Source organism: Poecilia reticulata, linkage group LG19 (genome assembly GCF_000633615.1).
Source record: "Poecilia reticulata strain Guanapo linkage group LG19, Guppy_female_1.0+MT, whole genome shotgun sequence".
Taxonomy (NCBI): domain Eukaryota; kingdom Metazoa; phylum Chordata; class Actinopteri; order Cyprinodontiformes; family Poeciliidae; genus Poecilia; species Poecilia reticulata.
This window is the reverse complement of record NC_024349.1, coordinates 10856248-10880748: the sequence shown is the minus strand read 5'-3', so window position 1 is coordinate 10880748 and position 24501 is coordinate 10856248. Positions and strand designations below refer to the sequence as shown.

Sequence of the window (24501 nt, the reverse complement as noted above, 5' to 3'; positions counted from 1 at the left end):
GTTCTGCCATCCATCCTTCTGTCACTCGCTTTGCTTTTTTCTCTACAGGTGTGAAGGCAAAAGGGAAATGTCATTTCTCATGGCTCATTTSTCATATGTTAACTACATAGTTAAGAGTGGATAGCGTGAAGACAGCATGACCTACTGCTTTAGATTTGAAGCCTTTATCTGTTAGACAGACACATTGTCTGCTTTTAAAAGAAAACTTAAAACTCTCCTTTTTGAGACAACTTATGTGTAGCGTAGGTTATTCTGAGATGCCTCTTTGGTAATGATGCTAAAGTTGCTCCTTATCATTCTTTTATTGTTTGTGAATAATATTGCTGCTACTAACAATGCTTCTCTTGTTTTTCATTCAGTTAGACGTACACCTTGCCATTTACTCTTTAGCTATGCGTCTTTCTCAGGTGTAGCTAATCGCTGGGATTTTTCTGCTTTAGCGTAAAAAGCTAAAGCATGTGTACTTTCTTATTCATAGAAAGTACACCTGGCATAGTGCTTCTGTATTTAACTTAGTCTTTTTTCTCTGATGGAGCTATTGGTGGAGCTTTTGCTACACTTTGTGTATGTCTGTCTTTCTGTGCTTGGAAAGTAGAAGTACTTTCCATGCACTTTTTCTAGTGAAAAGGTTCAATATTTTTTGTCAAAAGTTTAATTTCTATTTCTGCTTTGATAGCGGCCTTTGGGTCTTCTGTATTGTTGGGTCTGATGTTTTTCATCTTCTTCTTGACGATATCCTTTGGATTGTCTATGGAGTTCAGGTCACCCCAGTCTGATGGCCACTCAAGCACAGTAGCACCACCAAAAAGACAGCTTTTGGTACCTTTGGCAGTTTGATGCCAAGTCCTGCTGGAATCAGCATCTCAATGAAGCTTGTCAGCCAAAGGAATCAAGGGCTCAAAAAATTTCTGGTAATAATAATTTCTTTAATAATCAACGCTCCAAAAGCATTTTATTAGATCTGACATTTGGCATTTCTCCACATACATGCTTGGATGTAACCTTATTAAATGGTCATAAAGAAGGACTTGTAATGCTGATCTACACCTATTGAAATGTGTTGGCTCTGCTGTAAGCACTTATATAGCTTCCAAGTGCCTGCAGGGTGTCCTTAAAACACGTACTTGAGGAGGCAGAACTGTAAACATATGCTCGATTCATTTTAATGCTCTTAACTGAGGTGCACTTAACTGGAAAATAATCTAACATCAGTGTAAGCATGTTTTTCTTTAACTGATAAGAAATACCTTTTTTCCTTTTTATAGGTGTCCTGTCCTGATATGTTAAGCAAGCAGTATTGTGAGTCTGGTTTCCTTACCGTGTCAGAACAGATTTTTTTTTATAACTGTGGGAAAAGGGATGGTGCCATCACATAATTAATCTAAATAATTAAAGGTGCAACAGACTGCCTCTGGTGCAAGAAGCCAGCGCAGGCTGCGACAATTACAAAACACAAAGCTAGCAAGAGTGGAAAAATCTGGGAGGGGATAAGACCAGACAGAAAAGAGAAGAAATAAATTGGCCCAAAAGTGCTCCAATTCATTGGAGAGAKCCCAAGCAAAACCCACTTCAGAGAACAAAAAACACCCACAAAGGTCTGTATTTATGATCCCCGACATAAAAAGAAATRGTCTGTGGTCTGTAAGAGAAAAGTGCAGCTAACGTAGCATATCAGAAGGTATAACTTGTGTAGGTTATGGTCAGTGTTCTAGATTTAACTATAAAAAATATACTGGGCAACAATGCAATTTGTTTTAACATTTGCCAGAAAATTACCAGGACTTTTGRGAAAATGTTTTGTGGACTAATGGGACAAAAATGGAATGTATTTGAAATTTGTTAGTCCCAATACACCTTCACTAACAACCAACAACATTTCAGAACAAGAGYAACAGTAAAACATGATGGTGGAAGTGTAATGATCTGGAATGCTGCTTTACATCCTGGACAACTTGTTCTAGAGCAGAAAATCCTGAAAATGAAGTCAGTCAACCCACCTAAGTCTTTGTGTGATCTAATCAAAGTCTGGACTTAAATCAAATTGAGATCTTGTGGCARGACCATAAACAGGATATTTATTCTTGAAAACTCTGTGGCTGAATTAAAACAATTCTTCAAGGAATAGTTTACCAGAATCCATGAGCTCAGATGTATGCGMCCTATCAGGTATCACAAAAACTTGACTTGATTGTTTTCACCAAGTCTGGTTCGGTGAGCTTTTCAGATTAGTGAGCAATTCTATTTCCACATAGGGTCAGGTTGCTTTTGTTTTTACTTAATAAATCATAATTTAAAAACTGACTTAAAGGAAAAGTTCCCMCACCAAGCAGCGAGTCCGCTGAAATAAACCAGACGGGGCAGCGACAACTTATTCTGAATTGATTGTGYTTTTTTCTCTCCTGCATCTTTATCAATCAGAATTAAGGAATCTGATTAAAGCCTTAAAGGAGTGGAGACACATAAGTGGAGACACTCTCTGCCGTGAGGGCCCAGAAGGTATAACAGGGCAGTATCAGAGGAGACTTAATTGTCAAGGTTATGACTCGGAGGATGATTGATATGGGGCCAGGCTGTTTTTGTCAGCCTGTCAGGTGGCTGGAATGTTTAATGTTCTCATTATTGGTTGCTCTGTTGTGTATATTTCTCTGTCAGCGCTGCCGAGCCATCTGAACTGCCAGAGCACTTCAAAAAGCCTCGGGTCATCCGTCTTCCTCCTGACGCCCCGAATGTTCAGCCTCAGCTGAGTGCCGGTGATTTGTTATGACTTTAGAGCCAGCTGACAGACAGGTCTCCTATAAAAAAGCATGCACCCATTTCCCTTTTTGTCGTGTAGTGAAAGCATCAGTCCTCCTGTAACTGGAAGAGGGAGGAGGGGTCTGCTGCCACAGGAAGCTGGCATCTGACAGTTATATCATCTTTCTAATTTGCAGGCAGGATGACATAATGTATTTTGTCCTTTTCTTTTTTTTCTCAATGTGGATTTTGACTCTCGCAGGTCACCATCTGTTTGTGGAACGCCACAGGGGAAGCAAAAGCTAAGGACTGATCACTATATTAAGGCCGACTGTCATATTCATCATTAGCCGAGTGTATGTTGAGTGATGGCAGAGAGCATCATGGGAGGAATGCTGATGGCCGTCCAGCCAGGCAAAGAAAGTGAGAGATGAAATGTTGAAGACAAGAGGAAGAAAAACAGAATCCAAATCTTAATACCTTTCCCAGGCCCTTTCCAAGATTGATTGTTTTTCTGCTGATCTAATTTTGGATCATACAAAAACAACCCATTTGTCTTAAAGAAAAATGATCTGCTACACGGTGCAGATGGATTTTTCTTTCCTCTTTTTTCTGTTGTACGAAAGCTGGAAAAGATTAAAGAGAAACTCTGCTCCTCAGCTATAATTACAAGCTGTAGATTACTCTGTCACTTCAACCAGATGGCAGGCTCGATTCTGCAGGCCCTTCTGTATATTAATGGACAGCAGTATGTTATATTTGACTTAGGAAAGTTAAATGTCCATAACCTGTAATGTTCTACCAGCTGGTACTGTGCTTCCCCCCTCACTCTTTTGGGTCCACTTGGCATATTTCATATRCATCTTTAGTGAAGGGGAATTTCTTCTCCCCATTTTCCATCATTGTCACTCCAGTGGTAAATATTATTTTTCACCCTGGGAGGGGAAAAAAACCTCCCCGAGTTGTGTCCACAGCTAATTTCCTCATYGAGGTTCGAGCAATAATTTTGGCACTAAAGCTGTCAGACTCAGCGAGGTGCACCAGTTCGATTGTAACTTTATTAGACTGTCGACCTGACTGCGAACATGGCAAGACTGTAAGTTAGCAAATCTAATTATCAAAGGGGAAAAAGGCTGCTAACATAATTTGAAGACCATATGTCAGTTGCTGTATGAATACAAACATATTCATGCAGCTTCAAACGTCAAACATTTTTTTCCACGTGTTTTTATTAGGAAGTTATGTAACACACATTCTGTGTAATTAAAGTGTGGAAACAAAAAGATGGATAGTTTTTAAAAACTTTTTTTTACAAATCTGAAAAACATGGCATAAATTTGCACTGGGACCTCTATGCAAATTACTTTTGCATAAATCCATTGTCTTGCACTTATTTAGRATTATGTTGCAGGGGCAACAGATTCAGGAGAGAGCCCCAGACGTCCCAGTTCCTTCTGGGGTACCGCTAAATCAGAACTATATTGACCCTTTGCAACTCTGTCATATGATTGGAAGTGAGGGACTAAAGTATTTAACAAAGCGACTGTGATTGTTTTCCCATGTAGTTTTTGTCAATATGGCTTCTACTTGTTCAAGTTGAGCTAATTTGTCTGTGGWAGTAGCACAACACCTACTTACAAAGGTTGGAAATAGTTGGCTTAGAAACCTTCACCCTCCTGACGTGTTTGTTGATTTGATCAAATCTGCCTGAATTCACACGACATGATTTATGCCACTGTTATAAACGGTGTTTACACCTGACCAGACTCAGTAGCATRCWAAAGTCTAGATGCTTACTATTTAGTTTTCGTACATAGTAGGCTACATGACAGTCGGACATTATCTCCATGGTTGCTAATGGTTAGATGCGTACCTGCTCCATAATACGATATTTGATTGGATCTTGCATATTACGTATTCATGAAGTATATGAATATTCTTATCTTGTAAAAAGTGTTTACTGCAAAACCTTGAGTAAACCAAAGGCTTCCAGTTCTTATGATTAACAGTTGCTATCCAWCGCCATTTTCATAAAAATAAAATGGTTTACACCCTTTTMTGTGTAGCTGATCGCACAGCACCCTTTGGGCATTTTTACCTATATTAGCAGGACAACTCTACAAATCTGACCTTTAGGATAAAGTAGAAACTTTATACATACATTTACCTACCATTTCACAGTTAGACCAACTCAAAGCAAAGCATATCACACAAAACAGCAGTAAAATTGACATTTGTGGTTGCAACCTGATAAAATCTGCAAGATTTCATGCAGAAATGCTTTTGAAGGCACAGCGGCCTGTAGTTAATGTGCTCATGTAATACTGCAAAAACCTCTGTAAAATGTTCCCCCTGCTTGGTGTGATTTAAGGCTACTTTTTTTAAAGAAATTGATTGTCTGTGTCTTTAGATGTCAGTTTGAAGAGATTGCAGAAAACTTGAAGAGGCAACGAACACATGTTTGCCAGAAGAAACTCCCTTCATGAATATGCCAAGCCTAAATTTAACCCAACAGCAAGGGGACGGAGGGGGGATGTTTGGCCGCGTTTCCCAGCTTGAGAGCACGAACAGCAAAGAAGCACAATACCAGCGTGTCATACATTTAAACACGGCTAAATTAAAGGCTGTTTACCGTTCGCAGAGGCCATTCATCTTACTCAACGCTGGTCTGCTTCTTGCAAATTTGTCAGTAAGAGCTTCCACATGCCAAGTAAAAAGGAAAAGGAAAAAGTTGGGGGTTATCAGAGCCGGGTTTTTATAGCGTGTCTCTTCAGTCAGCCTGTAGTTAATTAGCCACCTCCACACAATAAGGCCATAAGTCATTAATCACCCTGAACTGTAGCAGGAGTCGACTTCACTGTGAGCAAGACGTTCGGAGACAAAAMGTTTGCCGCCTATGACAGGCTTCAAAATGGCCCCTGTCAGCGGTGTTTAAATTATAGGGCATGTCGAGCGCTGAAAGACAAGAGCCCACTGTTTAACTCACTGTTGCTCTTTCCTTTGCTTTGTGTGTTGACAAGCTCGCTTCAAAAAGAAAATCCCTCCACCCCTTCACTGCGCTTYCCAATCGGATAGCTTTATGGCTTTTGCACACACTGAGTTCTTCACATTGGGATAATCTCCGTATACCAAGCTTACTTCCTCCGCTTTATGATGCAGCATTAATTGAAGAGGACAAGCTCCAAAGGTCAGCAGCTCACTGAAACCCAGCTTTAACTCTGCGTTCCTGGCGTTTACTTGCGCCGTCAAAGGGAGGAAATGATGGGCCGATGATAAATTCGGGGTCTTGTTTGGAGAAGCGAAAAGCCTTTCTCCAGTGAAAATAAACCGCATGTTTCGCCGGATGATGGAAGACACGCTTTTCAGCCGAGTGAACATGCAAAAGGTCATAATTTTTCCCCCACCCCTCCTTTGTGTCTATAAACAGAGATCTGCTTGCTTTTCCAGAGAACATAAGCACAGAGGAAGGTTTACTCAAAGCAGCAAATGTTTGTGTAACTCTGGGGGAAATCCCGTGATTGCATCATTAATATTACTGACAAAAGGGTGCTAAACTCATTATGCGACTGCAACATCAGTGACAAGTGTTTGAAAGTGTGTTGATCTATGTATCGCGTGCATATGGAAAACATGATTCTTCATACAGAACCAGAGGCGTTTCTGAGAGGAAACACTGGTTTGGCGATGTCCTCGGCCTTTATTCACGAGAGGCCACGTACGGAGAAACACATGGCCCCCAGCTGGGACAAAACTACCACTTTTAACAAAAATTCATGTCTGTAAAGAACTGCTTTGCACTGAACTGTTGATGTCCAGGTGGAAAACTGCACATTGCGTTCACGCTACAGTAAAAAGCAGTCACAAAGCTGAATATTGTTGCATATTATAGCTGTAACTGACATTTAGATCCACAAATAGCAGAAAGATTGATGGTGTTTAACAGTCACTAAGGTGATGGAATAAACAGCAACTTSTTAAGTAGAAACTCGTGAYGTGGCTCTGGCCCCTGTTGACCTTTAATTAAGTTGAACTGAAACTCAGAAAAATAAAAACTAATAGCACTGTGSAACTCATTTCAGGGTAGWGGCTAGAGCACAGCGAAGGATCTGTGATTCTGTGGGCCTGGGTTTCTCCCAAACCCTCTTGCAACCCAGTTGTATTCTTTGTATGGGTTATATGAGTCCTTTAGCATAGGATAGTGGRCTCAACCAAAAAGCTAAAACTGTGTTGTCAGTGTTCAGTCTGCTGACAGTTTTAAGTCCCACCTCAATGATGTTTGATTAAAAACATGYCAAGATCAACGCAGAAATTGTTCACTTGTCACAAAACCAACATTGTTCAATGGTCTAACAACTGGCCTACTGGTAAAATTGTGTTCTAAAAAGCTACTAACAATTATACCACTAGTGTTTTTTTTAAAGGGCCTCATGGCTTGCTTTTCACTCATCTTTTCCGAGAGTGCAAACAAATTTGACTATGAATTGAATTGAATGACAAGCATGTCTATGTATGAGCTCCGTTTCACGTTCCTCTCAGGGATGGGCTTATCCCTTTTGCTTGTGCACACTTTTTTCTTCCACTAAACTTTCCAGTAATATACTTGGTACAGCAGTCTGCAAACAGGCATCTTCTGTTGCAGTGACCTTTTGTTGTATACCCTCCTTGTCTGGAGTGCTATGACTCATGTAAACAATCTTTCCTAGGACTGTGTAGGCCATAATGTGATCACAAAATAAGATTTTAAAACTTTTTGTTGGTATTACATTATATTCTGATTTTCAGATAATTATTTTTTTCATATTAGCTGAAAATCAAAATGAGAAATGAGAAAATAAACGRGTTAAACAGAAGCACTGTATCATTCTGTATAATTTTCACTTCTTGAACTGAATTACTGAAAGTTTCAGTAATATTGTAATTTAATAAGATTCCTGGAGAATTCTGATTTCCAGTTTTCCTTGAGGTCCCGACTTGCTGATTGTTGCTTTCTTTTCCTCTACGGTCTATAACACAGAAAAGAGAAAATTTTACCCGTTCAATCCAGAAAATGAAGAAGTTGCAAGATTTTCCCCATTTATGCATTAAACTTCTGTCACATTTTTATCAAACTAAAAGAGTGCATAAGCTACATGCTGTTGTGTTTAAATACATAAAGTGGTGGAGGTTTTTTTTTGTTTTATTTATTTTTTGCTGGAGGTTTCTTCCTGTTGAAGGGGAGTTTTTCCTCTCCACTGTCGCTACATGCATGCTCAGTGGGAGAGACAGCTGCAAAGTCAATGACACAACACAAGCGATTGTCTGCTGTCGCTCCACACTCATCCAGTAGGAGTGAATCCTGCAAGTCAATGACTCGTTGCAATCCACTGCTTTTCAAACCAATTCCAATAATAAACTTAACTTATTGCATTGTTTAATTACTAGGATAAATTGGAATCTTTTGATTGGATAAATTGACCTTTTTTTTTTTATGAAGTACTTCGAGATGAAGTTAAAGAAAGTAATCAAATGCTCTTAGTATAACATTAGACTAATGCTCTTCACTACAAAGTGCTTGTTTCTTCCCAAATAGCTTGCTTCTTTTACATTATTCATCATGTTGAATAATGTAAAATAGCATAAGAGTATTCTTACAATTACTAGTAAATCATTCAATATGCATCAATTTATAGCTTCTGTCAGAAACCGATCAACCTATCATCAATCATTCCGTAAATTTTAAGATTACGTATTGAAAATCATCTCAAGACCTGTGATTTGTTGTCCACGTCTCACATTGTGTTCCTCATATCATAGCCAACTTATAGACTTACAGAACAGTTGATAATTTACGACCAAAGATCATTTGCAGTCCTRTTACATCAAGTCTCAACAGGTGAAGTTTTTCCTCCCCAATGGCCTGCAAACAGTTTAAACTTGTTTTTAGTAATGAAAAGTTAMTTAAAAAAGAAACATATTTGCTTATTTCTGTACTTAAATTAAAGAYTCTTTCTACACTTTGTTGGAAAATGTATGTGTCTTAATAACCTAAGTTTAGAAAGACTTGATATATTTGGYATATTCTATCAATTTAGATAATAAAGACTAAAAATACAGCTAAAAATTTCTATCATAGCCAACTTATAGACATTAATAAATAATGGCTAATTTCCTCACACATATGGCTCATTTTTTGTAATGTGTATGAATGTACGTGTCAACAACTCTTCATTGATTTAAATGGAAAAATAATATTACCAAACAAATAACTTAAGATGCATCTTGAAAAGAAACTAAGTAAATATTGACTTAAAGAAAAATAATTCTTTAGATTGAGTTTGCTATAAAAACATAATTTGGGGGTGAGATTTTTTTTTTCTTTTTTTGCATTTTTATAATTTAAAATAGCATTGGCATTATCTCTGTGCACACTTATTGGTAGCTTTTCAGCTSTTATATATATACATTTTTCAGTTTGATCTAAAGTTGTTTCATTAAAACACTTAAAACATGGATTCTGAAGCATCAACTGCTTAATTCAATAAATGGWTCCAGACTAAATGTAATACAAGCCAGAACTACCATGTAAATATTCACTTTAAGATAATTAAATTCTACACATGCTTGCATTCAAATGCTAAATTTAAAAATAATTTATCCCTTTAATGGATTTGAGGAAAATCTACAGAATAAATAGTTGACAAGTTTATCTGCTGCTTCATGTGTGAATCAATAYCACAGCGTCACACATCAATTAACCTCTGAGAAATGCCTCTTGAGATCTCTGCCCCATTTGTTCACATCATGTTAATGGTGCTGTTTTTAGTAAAAAAGGAATGCATCACGTCTATGACCCACGCCGGCTTCATGGCTGGCTGGCTGCAGTGCTGAATCGCGGCTTTATTGCCATCTATCACCAGGCTATGTTTAGGGCCTCATCTGCATGACGGATGGGCGGGTTTGATGAATACGACGTCTGACCGCGCCGATTCTTTTTTTTTTTTTCTTCCCCTCATTGCTGGAGAACAGTCTGATTTACTGAGGATGGATAATGACACTGTTGGCTTGATTTAGCTGATTTGTTTTAAGGGACTGATTAACTTGTTAAAGGTCTGCGCTCCACAGCCTCATTAGAGCAATCACAAAAAGCTCTGGAAACATTTTACATCTGAGTTGCTGTAAATTTTGGTTTCGAGGTTTGCCACTCAGTCATATTAGAAGCTTGTCTGTCTTAAGGTGAGTCAATAATCAGTAAGATGAAGGCCATTCAGAGGGTTTTAGTAGATTTGCTGAAAATACACAATATACATATGTCATGATATACAGTGTTTGCTTTTTTTCAAACCATCAATTGGTTCAAAATCCTTTTAACGAGATTCTCACATATTTTCTCAGCTCTGTGAAGCACGGAGTAGCACAGTTCAGCCCCTCCCCCACCCATTGCTGTACACTGCAAGTCAGCTGACAGAAAACAACCTCTGAAACATTTCCTTTACTCACAAAAATATAATTCAGCTGTTGGGAAATATTTCAAGATCCAACATTTAAGAACAGTCATATTGGAGCTACAGTTGCACTTTCCATGAGTCATGTAGGTACTGCTGCTTTAAAACTTTGACTGGTTGTAATACTTCTTTATTCTGAGAATTACTCTTCACCAGTGAAACATTTTAAATTAAATATTCCTTCGTTAAGCTCAGGATGATGAAGGTGCATGGTTTACTTTTGCTGTTAATTGTACAAGTATTTACTAATTAACTAAATACTCTGACACTTTGTGACAATCAACCACTTAGAGGTGTTGGTAGTCCCCAAAGTAATCAATTAAGTCTCAGTAAAAAAAATAAATAAAAAGAAGTTATTTTTATTAAATTCTAGCTTTTTTCCTGCAGATACATAGATAAGTTTAGAAATGGATTCAGCTAATGCGTTTTGCAATTTTAAAATCATTTGAATCAGTGATCATTTAAATTACTATCAATTATTTTGTATGTAATCAATGCAGTAAAGGTATTAAGAGCTCTCTAATTTTTAATAATTCAAACTGCAAAACAACCGAGAACAAATTTATCATACGAAGGATGGCTCTTTTTAAGTTTGAGTGTGTGTGYGCGTGTAGGTGGGTGTGCGCGCGTGTGTGTGTGGTATCCCACTCCAACTTGGCTCTTGACAAAAATTTGAAACAGGATGATTTTCACTTATTTTTTTGTTGTGCCAGTTCTTCTCAGCTTTTTGCTAAATGCCTGATTATTAGTTTTTAAAATTTGCTAWGTGCCTCCTCGCCTCCCATTTTTMTGAGTACCACAAAATAAAATGGACACTGTCTGGTCAAATTTGTGATGTCAACAGAACTGCACCTGCCTGGTGCCACTAATAAGTAATGAGACAACCAACCCAAGAGAAACGTACAGTTTACAAACTACAAGCTTCAGTAGTTAACTGCTGGCTCTATTGGAGCAGATAGCCCCACTTATTGAGTAGCTAATCAGTCTCTAATTCTTGTGGCAATCTGTGAAGAGCAAAAAAGAAAGTTATTTTCTGTGCAAAAAACATTAAAAATCTGTAATTTAGTATTTTCATTTTTGTCTATGTAATATACTTGTAATTACTTTAATGGGTTAATTGTTGCTTTAAACAATTAAATKATCTTGTTTTGGTTTAAAGCATTTTTTCAATTATAATAAAGGCGCAAGCCTGACACCAGCTCATAAAATCCAGGCTGTTSMTACTTTTTTTCTTTAATATTGGATTTTTTTTTAACCTTCCTTTTACAACCTCAATTCACATATRAATTAAGCAAAAATCAAAAACCCAATAATTATTAAAACACATTTGAAGCTTTAGAATAAAAAAACAGCTTTCACCAAATGTGTATTTCTGCATACATAACTTAACACACTTATTTTATTTTTTACTAATTTAGATATAAAACACTGCTTTTTGTTATTTTGATCTTTTGTGACTTTCTGAAAATACACTCTAAAACTGACAAAATGTAAAATGAAAAATGTTAATATACATATGTATAAATAATAAAATCAGAGAAACTTAAAAAAATATTGACGTGTTCTCCAGAGCTTGACTGGGCCTAATTAATTTTATTTTTAATTTAATCAAATCTTAAGTCTAAAGTAAAACACTAAAGATAMAAACAGGCAGTTTGACGATCAATATATGGGGCTTAATGCAACATTTGCCTCTGCAAAAATAAATCCATTGAACATCTGAAGTAGTAAGTTTCTCATGTTTTTTTCCCCCTCTACCTGTTTTTAAAACTTAAAACGCCAACAATTAAGTTTTGATTCAGAATTTAAAATCATATTTACATTTACTATAAACAAACATCTCTTGTATAAAAGAAAGCACGTTGAGGCTTATAAAATGTATATTATAATATTTTTTTTATTTTAGTCACGCTTGAAGCTATCGCAAATAAATACACTGATCCCGGCGTGGATTCAGTCCCAATATAAAACTCATTGGGCCTAAATTAATCTGTTATAAATGTGTAATTCTCCGACTTCACTGGTATCCTAAGGCAGAGGCTGTTGTCAGTCTTTGCCCGTACAGGGCGTACGGGGAGTAATAAGGCCCTGTCGCCGCGGGCACCGGAACCGGGGCCCCTGGAGCGGGCAGAGGGCTCTTTGAGTACGGGTGATAGCGGCTGCTGAGTCCGAGCGGGTGGTGGGGGCCCCGGAGGGCCAGCGCACCGGGGCTGCCCGGGCTGCCGTTTGAAGGGATGTGCATGTGACAGGCCATGGCAGCGGCTGCAGCCGCGTTCGCGAGTGTGGTGGAGCCTGGGTACCCGGATATAAACTTCTCCGTCCCGGCGAAGGAGGTGTGAGTCCGCAGGTGGCTAAGAAGCTCCTCTGAGGAAGAGAAGCGCTTATCGCAGGGTCCGTTAGCAGATACCCAATTGCAAACATGCGGCAGCGGGTCGTTGGGCAACATAAAGCCRTAAGGGTACAGGGGGTGTCCGCTGAAAGACGGGGCTGAGGAATGCACACCGTGCAGRGGGTGTGTTGGATACATGAGCGGGTATCCAGACTTCAGAGCKGAGTCGTGCGCGCAGTTTGCGCCTGACGCACCGGACAGATGGCTGGTGCAGTGGTAACTCAGGCAGTATGGGTCTCTGCACAGGCTGGCGGACATTAAAGACGGAGGAGAAGCRCCAGCCAGGGGGCTCGACCCCGCTTTACTGCAGCCCAACGAGCTGGCGGCCGCGAACTGCGCGCTCAGCAGCTGGCTGCTGGGTTTGGTGGGGTCCAGCGTCATTCCGGGCGGGAGGAACGGCTGCGGGTAACCCGCATACGCTCCCGCTAAACTTCCAGGATAGGAAATACTCGCGGGTGGCAAAGGAAAAACTGTGTGTCCCGGCTTATAGGGGGAGACGGGGGCTACCAGTCCGGATCCGAGAACGGAGGAGGAGGTTACAGATGTGGAGTCTGATGTAGCAGCCTTGGGTCCAGATGTGCTGTCGTCAGAGGTAATTCCATTTATCCTTTGGCTTCCGCTGCCATCAGTCGTGCCGCTTTTATTGCTATCAGACTCCTTCTTCTCCTCCTTGTCCCCGGTTTTCCCCTCCGACGGTAGAGGCGACACGGAGGTGCAGGAGCTGGGGCTGCCTGTCCTGGGCGTGAACGGCTGGCAGGTGGCGCTAGGCACCCGGAAACCAGTTTTATCTCCACTGATGCTACTCGACGAGTCCTTCTTCTCTGAAGATTTCGAGTAGGGCTTGAAGCTGGACTTGTCCTCGGCTCCGATGTCGCTCATTTTCAGCGGACCGGATTTGGCCTCCTTGTCGCTGGATCCGCTGGAGGTCACGGAGGAAAGCTTGGAAGAGGACGGGGGGTCCGGCTTGCCGATCTGAGAGCAAGTCTGGGCCAAAAGGGCCAGCGGACTCTTTTTTGCATCCAGCTGCGAAAAATAATAATAATAATAATAATAAAAAAAGATGTAACAAACGAATAACAACACGTCAACATGCAAATGTTTGCAGGACAGCAAAAACGATCGCTTTGCGTATTTTACGCACTGCGCATGAAGTTATCTCGAAGAGAAACTAAACAAACTAATCAGAATGTGCTTATGCTAGAAGGCTTGCACAACATTAAAGCTTACGTTAGTTTAGAGACACTAACTTGCTAAATAGTTCTCRGTATGTGCGGTTATTCCAAATTTAACAGCAGAGTTAAATATTTAAAGCGAATAACAACAAACCTAAAAGTCTGATGCAACATTTTTCTACAAAACCTGCATCGGAAAGCTTGACTTTCCTGTGCGCAAAAAAAAAAACAACAAAAAACAACCGTTCCCTAAATTTGCTTTAATGCTTACCTCGATGGGACTAACTGGAGTGGACGGCAGAGGCTGGAGGTACTCCGGGTGTAAGATGTGTCCTGCCCGAGCGGTGAGCATTTTCAGCACCTTGATGGGAAGACGGCCGGCTTGGCGAGAGGGATCCGCGGGAGAGACGCAGTGGTGGACGGACAGTCGGCTGATGTTCGCTGCTCCCTTCTCCCTCACCGAGGAGCCGCTCTCCCACGCTGGATTCGTGCTATTTCTCAGAACAGACACCAAGGGCGATGTGATCATGACCCGATTCTCGTACAAATGGTTGGAAAAGACATGTGGAGATCAGAGAAAGCCAGCGGTCAGGATTGTTATAACGTTAATTAGAGCCTCGCCCAGGAAAAAATGCAAAGAAATGATAAATATCCTTAAGTCGGAGTCGGAATGAGAGAGCAGAATCCGTGCGTCTTCATCCCCTGCGACGCTTCAGCAGTGTGGGCTCTAGGTCCCAGGGAGAACTTGGTTTAACTGGCAGGAGGGATCACTCCGCCTCCCCGTCCTCCTCAGCGGCGTCTGAATCAGTCCGCAGCCTCCCAATCAAAAAGAGATCCCACAATATGTGATGGAAGGTGGAAGTAACATGACGTTTCCTACCTCGCTCTCACGTCTGGTTTAGTTTTCAGCAACATGCGYCCTTTTAATTTGGAGATTTTTATCTGCGTATTTGCGTAATTGGAGATCTGACGCATGCGCTGCGCCCCTGCTGCTTGTGTGTGCACATTTAGGTTGTCTGGAGCAGAATGATCGATAGATAAAGATGATCCAAACACGAATGCCATGAAGTGAACAGAAGGTATTAAAGAATTTGAGCTCTGTAATATTTTTCTTTTCATCCTTATTCCAACTCTTTTTTTGAACTTTTTGGAGTTCATGCATGCAAACACTTCAAAGTTGATGGACCACACAGGGCAATTTTTAATAAACGTAATTCAGTTAGAACATTACCACCAAAAGTACTACAGTAAATATCATTCATAAAGTAAATTGCACACATATTCCTAAAAAGTGACATTTTTTCTGACTTTAATTTTAATTTTTAAGACTATGGTTTAATGACTAATAAAAACTTGTAATTCAGTTTCTTAGTTAAATCCAAATAAAGTACATAATTTACATACATCACATATAAACAGGGTTTTGTACCTCTGAGCAACAACCCAGTCCAGTCCCAGAAACTGTTGATGCTGTTTCTGCTCCAGGAGTGACTGAATACAATTGTGGCTGATGTTCTGAATACGTCTGTCCATCTGTAGCCCACTCATAGATATTCTCCCCTAATTTCTTAAATGGACCTCCCCTTACAGTTCTCCTAAGGTGTCACACAGATTTTCCTTCCACTAAACATTTTGATACAGCAATCTCTGAACTACCAGCTTGCTTAACAATGATCGTTTGAGGCTTTCTCTCTTTGAGGAAGGTGTCAGCGAGKGTCTGCTGGGCAACTGTCAAGTCAAAAGTCTGCACACACGGAAAAGCCTACTGCATGGGAATAGCATCAATTTATTTAATTAAGATATTGTAATTTTATAATATAATATTAAGTTTTCATAATCTGCAAGCCATAATAATCATGYCAGAAACTTTGTGTAGGAGCTGAGGTTTGAATAAAATTACTGAAATACCTAAATGTTTAGATTTTTTTTAAACCAATAGTCAGAGACATACCTGCATGAAGCAAAGATAAAAAAAAAAAGTTTTGATGCACCATTGTAGGTAAAAACCTTCAACATGTAACATCTTTCACATGTGTGTCTCCAKGTAGTTTTCAACTGGGAGGCGAAAGGGGGCCAATGATAATCTTTGGGCGGCACACCTAAACCAAAAGGCAAAAATAGCTCTTTAATACGAGCTAGAACACACTGTGGTGGTACTTAGTGAGGCGGTGCCAGAAGGAAGTGGTAGATATAGAAATGGTATGTTGTAAAGGGTAAAGAAAGACCTCAGCATTTATTAAAAATGAATAAATAAATATTTTATCTGACAGAAATGTGCTATGTTTCTTAACAATACTATTAAAAGTGCATATAAAACTGGTCAGCCAGGAAACGACAAGTTTAAAGACGTAGCCATTGTCCTCCTTTTCCCTCCTTTTAGTGGCACCTCTGCTCTTTTACATTTTTTGTATTTGCTAGAATTTTGCCCTGTACATCACTGCTGCCATGCAGGACAGCACACTGACAGCCTATCTGTCAGCTGTCTGTTATTTTTCCTCACTTGTTTTGTCACTTCTCTGTTGGATTTAAAGTTGATGAATACACATATGTTTGGCATAAAGTGGGATGTCCTTTTTCTCCTTCTCTTCATGCATGATAAGTACTTACAAAAACCGTAAATTTACCCCATTTTCTCCAAATTCTTGCCCAAAAATGTACTTTTTCTTTTTACTTGAACGGTGCTTTTAAATTTTTCCTTTTGCCACCATTAATCACTAGAGCTTCCACATTCCTCCCCATCGAACCAGACCCACTCATCTTATTACTCAATAGCCTATAAATGTCTTGCTGATCAGGCGAAAGTTTAAACATATGCAAGTGTTTTTTGATTGATAACAGGGCTGCTGTTTTCGGCAAGGGCTGTCAGGCTCTGACACAGCGCTTTGAGTTATTAGGGCAGAGAAGGGCGACCATAAATTTCAACCGTCAGGCAAAAAATCTCCTTTTATTGTGGACGTGATGGATGGTCCGCAGCAACAGACACCAAATTCTCAGCTTTATCCTTAAATGGCTTCCACAGTAAGTCATTAATTCAAAGCAGRATATTTTACCACCAGGGCTTCGTTATGAATCCTAATGCAAATACAGGTTTGGGTGCCATCATTCGTGACAATCAAACTCTTTTTTTTTATGACAGGTAATAGTTAATCATGAAGATTGTGGAGGAAATTAAAACTTTCAAGAGCAGGGGTGCCTCAAAAGGGTGGCCTGATGGGGGCCAYTGATRATCTTCTGCCACCAAAACTAATAGCTGGAGGAAAAAAATCTTTATTACTTTCTTTAAAGTTTGAAATATCAAACTTTAGAAAGCATTTCAACCTCATAGTTTGTTTCGTTGACAAGTTATTTATCATATTTGTAAACCTTTTGTGTTTCTCCAAATGCAACTTAAAGCTGTTAAGGAAAACCTAATTCAAGCAGCTTGCATCCTGACGAAACTTGTGCTTATWTTGTCTGAACAAGCTGAATCCGTTGTAAGATTTCAAGAATTTGTGCTTTTTAAAAAATATTTGATTTAATATTTTTGAATATGAATTTTGAGAAGCCTTACATTTTATCACTGTGACTGATGAAGGAAGATGTTGAAATATACTGGCTATTAAAGCCTACAGGACCAGGTCCATATTAAGTAACCTTGCGTGGATCATGTAACTTGTTGAAGGTTGATGCTTGCTCCTGGGCTGATTAGAAAATGTTAAATTAGATTGCGACAGTGCTTGTTTTAGCAGCAGCTAAACACATGATGAAGCTAAAAAGTAATGTCATTGTGGACACTTTAAAGGTTGCGAGCAGCGGTGGAAGATTAAGATGAAGGTGAGCCCCTGCAACAGTCCTGTTAATCTGCTCTGCCTTTGAAAACTATAACAACCTAAATCTTAAGAAAAATGTCAAAAACTTAGGCAGTTTRCTTGTTAATGTGCCTTTAACCTTTTCATATTTATGCACATTCATGACAAATGTAAATATGTTTTATTTGGATTTATGTGATAAACACAAAGCAGAACATAATTATCGATTYACGGTTTTTCAAAATTTAAAAAGAGATGCAATTCCTTTTACTTTTGCGACAAGGCATGTAAGTGTCAAATCAAGCACCTGGAAAAMGTTGATCTGGTCAGGTGATCCGAAAATGAATTATTTACATGCATAAACAATTCACGACGAACGTCTGATACCGTGAACGTGCCACCCTCACCATCTGCATGACAGTGGCAGCATCATGCTGTTGATGTTTTTATTCATCTTGGTCTGTGTTAATGGGAAGATGGATGGAGGTAACGCAGCAAAGGTTTCGTAAAGATACAACTCTGGGCGTAAGCGTTTAATATATTTATTTATTAAAACATTTAAAACAAAGTGCAATTTTCCTTTCCATGTTTTCATGTTGGTCCATTATGTAAAATCCAAATAAAATGAATAAAAATTTGCGATTGCAACTTGACAAAAATGTGAAACATTTCATGGAGTATGACTATTTTTCCCAAGATACTGCAGGCACCAAAGCTCCTAACATATAGCTTTCAAATAAGAAATGGGGGAGATATGGATGATAAATGCAGCATTATAATGTCAAGCAAATAGAATAAGAAATTCCCTCTTGGTGACATGAAAATTCACCCCTGTGGCAGCCGGCACAGGGTGCGCCACGTCAGCAGCCAGACAGGCCGACTGGATGTGACAGGTAAAAAGGCAAGATGATGGTTGGAAGGTGCTATTGTTTCGCAGTGCTTTCTTGACCTGTCAGGCCCTGGCGCTGGAGGGCCTGGATCGAGGACCTCCTTGTCAAGGAAAAAACAGCCTTAAAAGGCTGCTTATCCAGGCTGCGGTGATTGCTCCTGTTTAATTGATTTGCTTTGCGCTGAGGCCTGTCACATTAATAATGGTTAAGTACAGCCCGCGTGTGTCACCCACAGTGGTGCGTCTATCAGGAAATTAACAGCCTTAACTAACTGCCGTCTGTGAAGCGGCGAACGGTGGGATCATATGAGGCACGGCGGTTTTGTGCACAGGCTGATCGCTTTAGTATAGCATCCAGCAAAGTTTCTGTTCCCTGCCTATTCAAAATTACATTAGATGTGCTCCCTGGTTCAACTATTAATACATCCCCATGCACACATGCAGTATGACTACTTTTTAGAGTGCAACATGGAGCTAAAGTCTAAGTAAGGGTTGCAGACTGAATAAAACTCCTACTCCGCACCACTTCTCTACAGCCTTTGACAGGTTGCTCCAGACATTAAGTCGTTCTGATATTTCCATGACTGACTGACACTTGGAAATTGTTCCCATCACCTTGATAGCATGGTAATGCACCTTGCATGCGGACTGTCTTTAAAGTGCAGGAAATTAGACTCCAAGCTGAAAGTCTCCCTCCCCCCACCTTTCAGCCAAATATGACAAGAAAATAGACTGCTTTTCTTCCCTGCCCAGAGAGGGGGGAAGAAAGGGCCCCACAGAAGCCGGCAAAGAATAAGCGGTTATASGCGAATGTGTCAAGAAGTATTACAGATATTATGTTCTCAAGACAGGACATTTGAGATACTTAGAAGTCATACCCATTCTCTTTGACTTCTCWGAGGATATTTTCCTCTCTCCCGCTACCTTCTCGTGTCAAAGACCGTAGCGCCGACTTCATTTTGCGAGAGCTCAACTCGAAGGTGACACGCGGAACTTACAGTATCTAGCCGGAAGTCAGAGCGCCGGAGCTCAGCTCTGACAGTGAGAGTCAGAAAAGTTGAGTTGCAGCCAAGATGGTGCTGGTTGAAGGGTCTTATTCACTTTGTCTCCTCAATTAGTCAAAGCTGGTCAGGAGCTGAAAGTAAAGCCTGCGGAGATGGCGCGCTGTCGTCCACTCGCCGTCAGGTGGGTGAGGATCCCCCCTGTGGGTTGTAGTCATGCTGTAGAGAAGAGTTAACTTCACCTTACCTCCCTGTTAGCACTGGAACCAGCTGCTGGATTCGAGCTGACAGCTGCCGTATTACTGGTTTAGAACTTTGTAGAAACTCCAAGAGGCTCATGTCAGACCCAGTTGGCTTTGAGCTGCACAGGAACAAACGTTTTCATGTTGGCTGACATTAAAGTTTGGCGTATAACTCGATTTTGCATATTAAGGTTGCAGCTGTAAAGTATTTTCTAAAAGTTCTGTGGCTGTCCTGATTTCTCTGATAATTAAAGATACAGTTCAAACAAATCAAACAAGACCAGAATCAAAGCACTTTCTAACTTATGCAGTTCAGATTGTCTTCTTCTTTTAACACACCAAACAATGCGACCCATCTTGCCTTTTAAAGTCGGTGTCTCAAATCAGTTTATAGCGCACCATGCAGCGAGATTTTAACCGAGGAGCATTAACTGTAAAATCAACATGACACACATCCAGCACGAGATGCTGATCCTTCACATTTGTTCGTCTAGATTTAATTTCTGGAGCCTAAGTCAGGGGGTGGAAATGTTCAGGTGGCGCGTTGTGACGCTGGAAGCGCTGTGCAGGTCAGGATGAACGTCTGTGACGGGCAGATTATTCAGACTAAAGCAGCCTAAAGAATGATCTTGTCACATTTCACAGTCAGGATTATAGAGATTCACAGGAGGAGCGCTTCAGTCAGGAATTACCGTCATGTGGTCGGCTGGAGACAAGCATGCGAGGCATTTGTCAAAACAGGCTTGGACACTTGCTGTTCAGTTTGTCTTCACAGTGATCACGTATCGAAGCAGAAGGTTGTATCTCTATGATTTGTGGTTTTGGTTGCATGCATTTCACATTAAAAAAAAAGGACACCAGATTCTTTGTGAGCCTTTGGAGACTTTGAAAGTCTCTCTCAATGTTGGCAAGGATTTTTGGTATACTCCTCTTTAAGTCTTACAATGGATTTTAAATTAGGCTGAGGTTTGAACATTGACTGGACTCTTCTTGCCATTCTGTTGTAGATTTGCTGCTCCTCTYGAGAAACCAGTTTAGTGTGAGATCAATTTGGTCTCACATTTGACTAGAAAACTTCTGTGTACAGAAAACTTCATGGACAACTCATCGCTTTGTTTTTACATTGCACATTAAGACAAATTGTTTCTACTTTACTGTCGTCTGTCTGAAGAACTTTGTTCCAAAAGTCTGTTTAGATGAAGCTTTGGAAAGTCATGCATCTAAATTCTTTTTATAGAGGCTTTTTCCTGGCAACCCTTCAAAGCAAGCCACACTTRTTCCGTTTTTCTCTAATTGTCATTTTGTTTGTTTGAAATTCTACATGCTAACTAAGGCATGTGAAAACTGAGTTGTAGCTCTTAGTTTTCTGCAGTTTCTCCAAGCAGATTCCATGTGTTAAAAAGGGGTGCAAATATTATGGCTTGAAATCTGATTATATTAAAATACCTCACAGTATTTCTAATATATCAAAGAGCTTTTGTCAGGCTTGCTAAAAACAACTGGGTGCAAATAAATTGACAAATGTCTGATCCAATCTAATCAATTTGGCTGAGAATAGTTTCTCAGAAACAACTATAATCTTTACAGCTTTTCCATTTGAATAAAGTGCTAAATTGCATAGCCACAAATGAACATGCATACATTTTAAAATAAGCACACACAGTTTAACAAGAAGTTTACATACACTACATAAAAAAGACATTGATCTTTTTTTTTCTTCTCCTCATTGTCTGAAGTTAAACTTTTCTGGTTTTTGCTCATTTAAAATGACCAACATTGTTTCTATTTAATAAATATGTTAGATATTTACTTATTAATGTATTCAAAGTGAGAAGCTTACATACATTTCCTCAGTTTTTAGTCACATTGGCTTTGGGCTGTATGGCTTGGGTCAAATGTTTTAAGCGTTCCTCCACAAGCAAAACGAATTGTCATAATTTCATCAATTATTTAACAAGTGTAAAGCTGGCAACATACTTTAAATCAAGATAGCATGGATTTGTCTGCTGCTTGAGGATATCACAACCAACAGACACGCTAGTCATGAATACCAACRTAACCTTTTTAGCTTCTTTGCAGTTTTAAGCTAAAGAGCTATAATAATATGTTCYTTTTTCTTCGAGTCAGATATGAATTTGATTATCGAGCTAAAAATCTATTGAACTTATACAACTCAAACCAGAAGTGGATMATTCTACACTGAACAGAGATTCTTTTGAACACACTTTATTTCTGAAAATATAAAAGTTACACGTTCAATGAGTTTCTTTTGGCTTTAAGACTATGTTAGGTTTGTTAAACATTTAATGGCAAAACAACAGGTAATTCTTATTTTTGCCAAAACATTTTTCCAGAATCCCTTTTTGTGCTCAACACGATATCATATTTTGTCTCATGTATGTTTTCCTTCCAGTCTTAAATGTTTTGCGTGTGAAAATAATGACCTTTTTATTTTAAGTCTCAGTCTTAAAAAAAACTTATCGGCAGCAAAATGTTGCTTCTCTTTCTTCTTGAGATTTTTAATGGGGGCTTGTACCCTCAAGATCAACCAACTGCTCAAAACTCACAAAGGCTGCTGATTTCTCTCTTAAATCCGATTGAATCTGTAGGGGTGTACTTAGTTTTTGTGCTCCCCCTGCCTCCTGTGACTATATGTTGCTCATAGCAGTGCCTGCTATATTTATGTCTCTGCATTTTAAATGAAAACGAGGCTGAGTGTCTTCAGGCGATCAGAATGAGCTATTACCATGATGATTGAAAAGCGAGGGAGCGAGTGAGCTGAAAAGACAAAGTAGAAGAGGCCTGACAAATGAAATCAAACTTCATAAGACCTGCCAGTGGTGTCAGTTGTTATCCATATCTCAAGTGCATTATGGTACTGCAACGCAGCGCACTGCCTTCTCATCTGTCGACTCRGATTCATCACACTCTTGACTGTTTCTTTTAAGTCACAAGWGTCAGTGTGAAGAGGAGTCTTAATTGACAACTGAGTGGCACGGACGTGGAGTGCAGCCTTTATTTTTGTGCCAAGACGGGTTGTGTTGTTTTGATGAGCTATTATTGGCAGAAGCCAGCAGCAGATAGCGGTCGGCCTGGAAATGGGAAGTGACATCAGACAGAGAGGAGCTTGTCATTGTCTTCGGGCGAGTTCAGCCTTGCTGTAAGTTTAGGAGCAGCCTGTTGAAATGTCACTCTGAGGAATTTCTTATCTCTCAGGAGGAGAAATTTGGGTTGATTTTTGTGAAATTATTTAGACATCTGGCAGCTGGTTGTGTTGCTGGCACAGTTTAAGGAAGATTTTGTTTTCTAGTGACTTATATTCCTGTTGAATACAGACGAGCCTCTGGCTATGCAACTCACAAAAATATTTTGTCAATTTTCTTTTTTTTAACATTTTCTGTCAAAACCCTCTGTTTGGATTTGGACTGAATCTGTTTACATAATATTTACTCTAGAAGGCCAGGCCATCCGTTATTGGTGTCTAATCTATTCTGTTCTTGCGTCTGTTGTTATGTGAAGCAGGCTGCAACGTTCAACGATCTGAAAACAGTTTCAGTAGAAAGGGCTCTTGTTGTCGTCGTCGGTGTCACAAGTGGACACTTCAGGTTCAGGATCATACATGTTTTTTAGACGCATTTCTCCTTCACACCTTAGTTCCAGGAATATTTCATGACCAGGTTACTGGTAAACTTTGTTCCAAAAATAGAAGAAGTTAATAAGATAGAAGAACATTATACAAAGAATATTATATAACCTACAGTGTCTACTGGTCATACTCGGGGATACATTTTAGCCACAGTTTTATTCTGTATTTTACTGGGTGAGTGAGGACAGGGACTAAAGTCAACCAAACCACATTTATGTATTGATAACATTGTCATTTATGCAACATTTATACAMAATTATTCATTGTTATGATAAACAAGAGTACAGTTTCTATAGGTTTTCCTCAATGATCAACTTCAGCCTGTATTTCTCTGTTATTGAATGAACTACGATCAGGACTAAATTCAATCAAAATACATTTATGTTATAATAAATCCTGGTTGTTTCTTCTGTGTTTCCCACCCTTAGGTTTTATACTAAAACCAATGCCTACACTGTTATTTCTAAAGTATTCAATACTATTGATCAGAGCAATTCTTTGGGTCTTAATAAAAGGTCTCCAAATGTATGAATTATTTTTCTAGAGGATTCAGTGTGTTGCCATTTAAATTACGATACACACTTACAATGCCTCCATGTGTTCCCCAAGGCTCCAGTTTAACTTTCATTTTCTTCTCAGTTTTAATAAAATGGATTGAATGGGGACTAAACCATGTCAAAACAAACGTATATGTTGATGACAATTTTATGTATTGAGAATTGCAAAAAAATTTCAGTCATAGACCAGTCTGAATTTCTGCTCAAATATATTGCATAAAAAGATGGTGTATACATACCTAATGATTTGGCTTAGGTAAAAATTTGGTTTTCATTATTACATTAACAATTTTTTAAAAGTTGTGACCTATATTTTATACATTTCAATTGAACAAATGTTTTTTTTTCCCTTTTTAATCCAGAAAACAAATTTTAACCAACTCTCAGTACGTCAGTAAAGTGTCTATAACACAGAGCTCCATACAAGCGCTTCATAATCACAGCGTTCTCCTCTAATATTCTCTCACCCATGGTACAATCTAAATAAATAGTTTTCGGGGCACTGCRTTTCACTGTACATTGATCACGAACACAGGACCACAGGCAACAATGCACAGAAGAGAAATGTCTTCCCTATTTTCACTCATCTGAGACTCTGCGTAC

General features: G+C 39.3%; 1 protein-coding gene and 1 long non-coding RNA gene across 4 annotated transcripts in view; one reads left to right on the top strand and one right to left on the bottom strand.

The window, feature by feature from the left end:
• The window catches only part of LOC103481474 (uncharacterized), a 97250-nt gene that overhangs the window by 16410 nt on the left and 56339 nt on the right, over nt 1–24501 (top strand). The window lies entirely within an intron of this gene.
• Nucleotides 12092–14699, bottom strand: LOC103481473 (zinc finger protein 503). The gene is made up of 2 exons (XM_008436942.2): nt 14047–14699; nt 12092–13626 (listed from the first exon to the last, which is right to left on the bottom strand). Exons 1-2 carry the CDS (start codon nt 14302–14304, stop codon nt 12232–12234), a joined length of 1653 nt encoding a protein of 550 aa, XP_008435164.1. The 5' UTR covers nt 14305–14699; the 3' UTR covers nt 12092–12231.